General features: G+C 46.3%; 1 protein-coding gene across 7 annotated transcripts in view; it reads left to right on the top strand.

The window, feature by feature from the left end:
- sh3bp2 (SH3-domain binding protein 2) overlaps window positions 1–6,171 on the top strand; it is an 18,217-nt gene extending 12,046 nt beyond the window's left edge. For 5 of the 7 annotated variants that reach the window (XM_060038960.1, XM_060038956.1, XM_060038961.1 and 2 more), the window contains 7 exons: window positions 1–5; window positions 314–1,151; window positions 1,472–1,589; window positions 1,724–1,779; window positions 2,001–2,076; window positions 4,364–4,423; window positions 4,511–6,171. The exon at window positions 1–5 is cut by the window's left edge and continues 67 nt beyond it. In XM_060038960.1, coding sequence (XP_059894943.1) covers window positions 1–5; window positions 314–1,151; window positions 1,472–1,589; window positions 1,724–1,779; window positions 2,001–2,076; window positions 4,364–4,423; window positions 4,511–4,648 — 1,291 coding nt within the window. In that variant the 3' untranslated portion in view covers window positions 4,649–6,171. The remainder of the gene's footprint in view (window positions 6–313; window positions 1,152–1,471; window positions 1,590–1,723; window positions 1,780–2,000; window positions 2,077–4,363; window positions 4,424–4,510) is intronic. The other 2 variants (XM_060038957.1, XM_060038958.1) reach the window with 2 other exon arrangements.
- The last annotated feature ends 326 nt before the right edge of the window (window positions 6,172–6,497 follow it).

Here is a 6,497-nt window from a genome sequence, read left to right as displayed (position 1 = left end):
GACAGGTACACACATTTACACGAACAGAAAAAACACACACACACACACACACACACACACATGCTCAAACACTTTTGTATGTTTGATTTAGTCTCTTGACTAAAAGAATCGATGAATGTTAAACAAATCTATAATCTTTTGGCAGTTTGGATGTTTACTTTATGTATAAATGTATTTGTTATTCCTTTGTAACTTAATATATTTTTTTTACTTCCTGGTTACTTACTTATTCCTTCCTGTTTGCTTCCTGGCAACTCGCTTACAACTTCCTGGTTCCTTGTTAATTACTCCCTGTTTTCTTCCTGGTTACTAGTGGTTGACTCCAGGTCCTTCGCAGGTCGTCCCAACGTCCCTCCCCCGGCCTACCCTCCCCCCCCAGTGCCCGCCCCACCCCGCTCTCTGACCTCTGACCCCTCCTACAGGTTTAGCAAGGGCCCCACCCTCCCACCCCCCGTGCCCCCGCCCAACAAACTGTCCCCGAGCTTTCCACCCAGAAAGACTCCCCCACCCTTCCTCCCCCCCTCTATCCTCAAGGACCCCGGGAGGAAAGGAGCCCCCAGCAGCTCTCTGGCCCCGCCTCTCCCGCCGCCCCCTAACACCAAGAGGCTCCTCCTGGGGCGGGGCTTGGTGCTCCCGGAACAACGCCCCTCCGAGGTCTGGAAGACTCCGCCCGCCATCGGCAAACTTCTGGAGCACTGCATGCTCAACGACCCCCCCGCCCTCAAAAGTCCCCGGGGGCTGCCCGGTAACCAAGGCAAACTATCGCCGCCGCCGCTGCCTCCTCCCATTCCCGCTCCCTGCCCCCCCTCGTCCCACCCGGCCCGCCCTGCTCCTCCCACCCACCCTCCGCAACCCCGGACAGGCCAAGGACCAGCCTCCCCCAAGCCCCCCCCCGCCCCGCCAAACCTTGCCATACCACCTATCCCACCGACCACGCCCATTTGGACACCGACCACGCCCATTTGGACACCGACCACGCCCACTCGGACACCGATCACGCCCACTTGGACACCGATCACGCCCACTAGGTCACCGACCACGCCCACTTGGACACCGACTACCACCACTCGGACAACGACCATGCCCACTCGGGCACCGACCATGCCCACCCGGGCCCCGACCATGCCCAGTGTAGCTGAGAATGCAACGCAGTACGTCATGATTTTTTATTACAGGCCACTGTTAGCATATGGCTAGCTAAAATGCCTAGGTAACAGGCATAATTTACTGTACATTTTTTGCTAAATAACTAAGTATCTATAACTATAACTAAGCATTTTGCTAGATAATTGGCTACATTTACAGTTAGCATAATGCTAGATTACATGCTACATTTGGAGTTATTTTAGGGTTAGCTAACACGCTACACTTACAGTTAGTTTACGACCGGCTAACATGTTTCCATTACAGTTACCATTTAGCTAGGAAACCTGTAACATATAGAAAATATTAAGTTCTGGTTTTCTCTCAGAAGAGAGTCCCCAGATGGTCAGAGTTTCCGGACCTCGGTGGACGAGATGCCGGAGACCGGCAGGAGAAAGTCAGGCCTGATCCAGAGAGGGGAAGACTCTGATGACGACTATGAGAATGTAAGCTAGAACTACACTTGGTATGGACTTGTGTTCTGCCTAGTTGTGTTTGGGTCTTTGTTGTATTGTAATAGCGTTGTGTTGTGTGGTTTGCTTATGTTGTGTTTTGTAATGTGACATCTTTCTCTTCACAGGTTCAGCTACCAGACTCAGTCTTCATTGACACGACAGAAACCAGCAGCGTAGAGAAGTGAGAGACATAAACTGTTCACCATTTAACCTCAACACCCAACTCATTACTGCCCCTACCTAGTCGCCGTCTGAATAGTTTGTTTGTGTGTGATGGCTGGCTATTGGCTAACACTGCCGTATGAATGTGTTACTAAATGTGCGTATGGATGGTTGAATGTGAACCATTTATGTTGATTTGAGTTTACGAACATGCATTCTATTTACCTTTTTGTTTAACAGGTTGTTTAAAGAGACATCCTCAGTGCCCCACGATGGACTGTATGGAATCAGAAACTCAGGCACTAAAACGAACAAGGTAAATAGACAGATGGATGGATGGATGAATGGATAGATGATGGATGGATGATGGATGAAGGATGAATGAATGGATGGAAGTAAAAGGTTTTGGCCCGTTTACTAAGACTAAGTAAATTAATGTTGAATGAATGTCAATCAGCAATGATTTTCTCCCCCCCTCTGGTGTTCTGCGGGCATTCTGAAATTGGGCATTTGGTGAGCCATTGATCTAAATGATATTCCAAATAAGAGCTCAGCAGCTCTCATAGCTGTATCTTGGTTTTTTTCCAACAAAAATTAGCCCATACAATCCGTCCTAGCTATGAGGCTTTCTAAATGAATGCCGGTAACAAAACAATCCACAAGTTTGGTTCTGTGTTCACCCGTCTCTGAGCATGCTCACGGATTTGTTCATTTGAGTCTCGTAGTACATTTATATAACTGGGAACTGGCAGCTCATTAAGATTCAGAAGTGGGTGCTTACGCTCTGTTCAAATCAGTTAGCAAACACAACCTCCTACACTTACCCTTGCGACTTTTTGAAATGTTGCTCTGAATGACCACAATGCCTTAAACACAGCCACTATCATCTGCCAACTCAGTCTCTAGTGGTGCGTTCCAGAGACCATCCAAAGCAATGGGATGTGGGACTTATCCTACCTGAACTGTACTAGCTCCTACTTGGTGAAGTGGGGGTAGGTCGATCACCCCCCTGTTCGATAGTAGGAGGTTCCACTTCGACGGTGGGATTTTCTACTTCGACTGGCATTCCAGTGCACTTTTCTTAGTTGAAGGTGGGATAAGTCCCACGTCCCACTGGTTTGGATGGGCTCTGGAACGCACCATAAGTCTGTCACAGCCCCGGTGGAAGGATTAACCAGGCAAGTGTGGATCAGAAATGACTGCACCGCTTTAGAAACAATTCAATTCAGTAGCAAATTATCTTACCACCAGAGTGTCATAATACACTGCGTGTGACAACCACTGAGATTGATCGAGGTCTACCCGCCCTAATCGATGTCATGCAAAGCAAGCAACTAGTCCACCATTTAAAACAACATTAAAGTCACTTCTACTTTTTGGCTGCAAAGCCAATGATGAAATAATGTATTTTTTCCCACGCATTTCCGAACAGCTACAAAATATAACCCAACCAGGCTGCCTCTACTTGCCTCTACTCAAAAGAGTTGAGATTCAGATATTGGATAGAAAATACAGAAACAAAACTAAGGAGTGGCAGTAGCTCAGGAGGTAGGGCGGGTTGGCTGGTAACCGCATGGTTAGTTCGATCCCCGGTGGGTCAAGGTGTCCCTGAGCATGAAACGATGCCTAACTGCTCCCGACCAGTTGGCTGTTGCCCTGAATGATTGACTCTGCGGTCTGTGTTTAAATCGGTGAATGTCAGGCAAATGCACTCTATTTACCATAAGTGGGCACAATATTTAAACTGAGGGGCCATTGAGCCCCTCAGGGCCCCCCCCCCCCCGGTGTGTAAACACTAAAGAGAGGTGTAAACGCCTTTTGAGGACACCATTGGAGATGTTCCTGAATCCTCGGACGCCAGCATTCCGAGTTGCACTTTTGACGTAATTTCCGGTCCCAGAGCATTTATAGCGTTCACGTTCGTCTTTGTGATTGTGTCATGAAATTGGCTAGTCGTTGTTTATCGTTAGCTACATTAGCCTCTTTAGCAAACCAGCCCCAAAAACAAACAACACAACTTTACATTGTATTGCACGTAGAGCAAGACCATGCAATGCATACATTGGTGACCGGAATAAAGTAGCAAGATAATCAAGTCAAATCTACATTAAAATTACCAACGGGGTACAAATACAAAGAAAATAAATCTCTTCACGGGCGCAGCCATTTTTGTTGAGAGCGTCATTACTGTTCTCGGTCTACTCTCAGAATTCTGAGAGATGAAGACAAAAAGGGGGCGTGCCTCAGAGAAATGCCGCAGGAAAGCTGGGATATTTCCCGACTTCCGACTCGGAAGGCGGGCGTCCGAGGATTCAGGAACACACCACAACTACCTAGCAAGGGCAGTTCTTATGAGCTTACTCTGGTTGAATGAACCAAAGATACAGCAATGGGAGCTTCTAAACACTTGTTTGGGTTATAATTGATGACAATGGCTCGGCAACTGCTGAACTCAGTATGCGTGTACACTGCGAGAGGGTGTGAGTCAAACAAACATCACGGCTGATGTACATCTCGACATATCAACTATCAACCTGGGGTCGTAGCAAACTAAATTCTTAAGGAGGTAAAGAGTGAACCTCACGTGTTTTCCTGTGCTGCAGGTGCTCGTGGTATGGGATGTGAGTGTGGGGAAAGCCAGGAATTACCGTCTGTTTGAAGAGGTAAGAGTCTTCATGCACCTGCATGACAATACACCTGTCATACAATACTCTATCCAAAAGTGATCTTTGTAATTCGTTTGGTTTCAGGACAAGAGAGTGTTTCTGGACATTGACGTAACCTTCCTGTCCCTGGAGGCGCTGGTCGAACACTACCATACCCACCCTCTGCCTCACCACGGCTCCCTTTGTCTGCAGACACCTTACGGGGACGCCCACCCCAGGTGACCCCTGACCCTCTGTCTGCAGACACCTTACGGGGACACACACCTGGTGACCCCTGACCCTCTGTCTGCAGACACCTTACGGGGACACACACCTGGTGACCTCCAACCCCTGACCCTCTGTCAGTCATCTTAGCCTTCGGTGGATTAAAACTTTCACCTCTTACCCTCTAACCTGGGGTCACTAGAAGACCTGGAGCTCAACAAGTAAACCAGCGGACTGGTTCCATGTGGTAGTCTGGAGGACAGCTCCAGAAGGACAGAGTCTGTTCCAGTGGGATGTACTACTTCTGATACTACTAGTAGTAGAACCAGGCATACACGAGAGAGTTATCCAATCAGACTACAGAAGGAAAGCACTGCCTGTCGTAGTAAGGAATATTTCCAATGCTGACCTGAGACTAGGTCTTATGGAGAATGGGTGGAACACAGGAGCTCCTCTACATACAGTGATGTGCTACAGTATACACTCACAGATGATTGGACCAATAGCCGCACACAGATCAAATGGACCAATAGCAGCACACAGTTTGAATGGACCAAAAGCAGCTCATGGAACAAATGGACCAATAGCAGCACACAGATCAAATGGACCAATAGCAAATCATGGAAGAAATGGACAAATAGGAGCTCACAGATTGAATGGACCAATAGGAGCTCACAGATTGAATGGACAAATAGCAGCACACAGATTGAATGGACAAATAGCAGCTCATGGAACAAATGGACCAATAGCAGCTCACAGATAAAATGGATAAATAGGAGCTCACAGATTGAACGGACAAATAGGAGCAGACAGATTGAATGGACCAATAGCAGCTCACATTTCCCTGATCAGATCAAACTTCACCATATGTTTATGTACCCCATTTTAAAACACAACAATTATCTATAAATACATAACAATTATCTATGTTTTAGGCCTAAAATATGTTTTAAAAAAGTAACAATCAATTTCCGATGGTATACATTAAAAAACCTAAAGTATACAGTTCTAAAATACATTTCTAATGGACGGACAGGCATACAGAAACATTTGGGAAAAGGCATTTTCTAAACGACTCAAACAGAACACAGATCTATCTTGGTTCCTTGGTTCCTTTATAATAAGCCAACGGGTAGACACTGTAGATGTTGTACAGAGGTTGGCCACAAGATGACGCCGTAACAACACTGTTTTATCTGAGACGGGACGACCGTACAGAGAGACCATTTTTTTCTTGTATGTTTGCGCTGTGTTGGACTGGAATAAATCACAGGGCTGCGGTCACCTTTAGAGGACGCAAATATGACTTACCGGAGATATTGTGTTCACATTGGGTACATTCCAGTGCTCCACTTAAACAGGAAATCGTGTTCAGAAAGTTATATTCTTACAGAATGTAAATGAAATATCAATTATATTTATTTATAATGTCAATGTAATGTATCTATCTGTATTCACCATTTCAATATTTTGTGTTTTGATTGAGGCCATATACTGTAAATATAGTGTGCATATGAAAAACACATAAATTCTCGATTCAATTACTGATTGCATTGACAGAAAGAGGGGATGGAGGGCGGTGGAGGGGAAGGAGAAATAGGAATTAAAGGTAGATGTGGTAGTAGAATTAAAACAGGGAATGAATCAAATAAACTGAAAATGATATGGCACTTTGGCGAACCCTTCAGGTCACCAGAGGTAACTTCAACAACGGCCCCCACTTACCCTGTGTGTTGAAATACCAACTGGCCTCCTTCAGCAGACAGATGAGCGGTGGGAGGGATGCTGGAGCTGGGAGCAGGCAGGTGGGCACACAGCAGGACATGGCCTTGATACGCTTGGCTAATTTGTGTGAGAAATCTCAAAG

This window comes from Gadus macrocephalus, chromosome 19, assembly GCF_031168955.1.
Source record: "Gadus macrocephalus chromosome 19, ASM3116895v1".
NCBI classification, from domain to species: domain Eukaryota; kingdom Metazoa; phylum Chordata; class Actinopteri; order Gadiformes; family Gadidae; genus Gadus; species Gadus macrocephalus.
The sequence above is the reverse complement of the archived record's forward strand: the minus strand, read 5'-3'. Positions and strand labels throughout refer to the sequence as shown.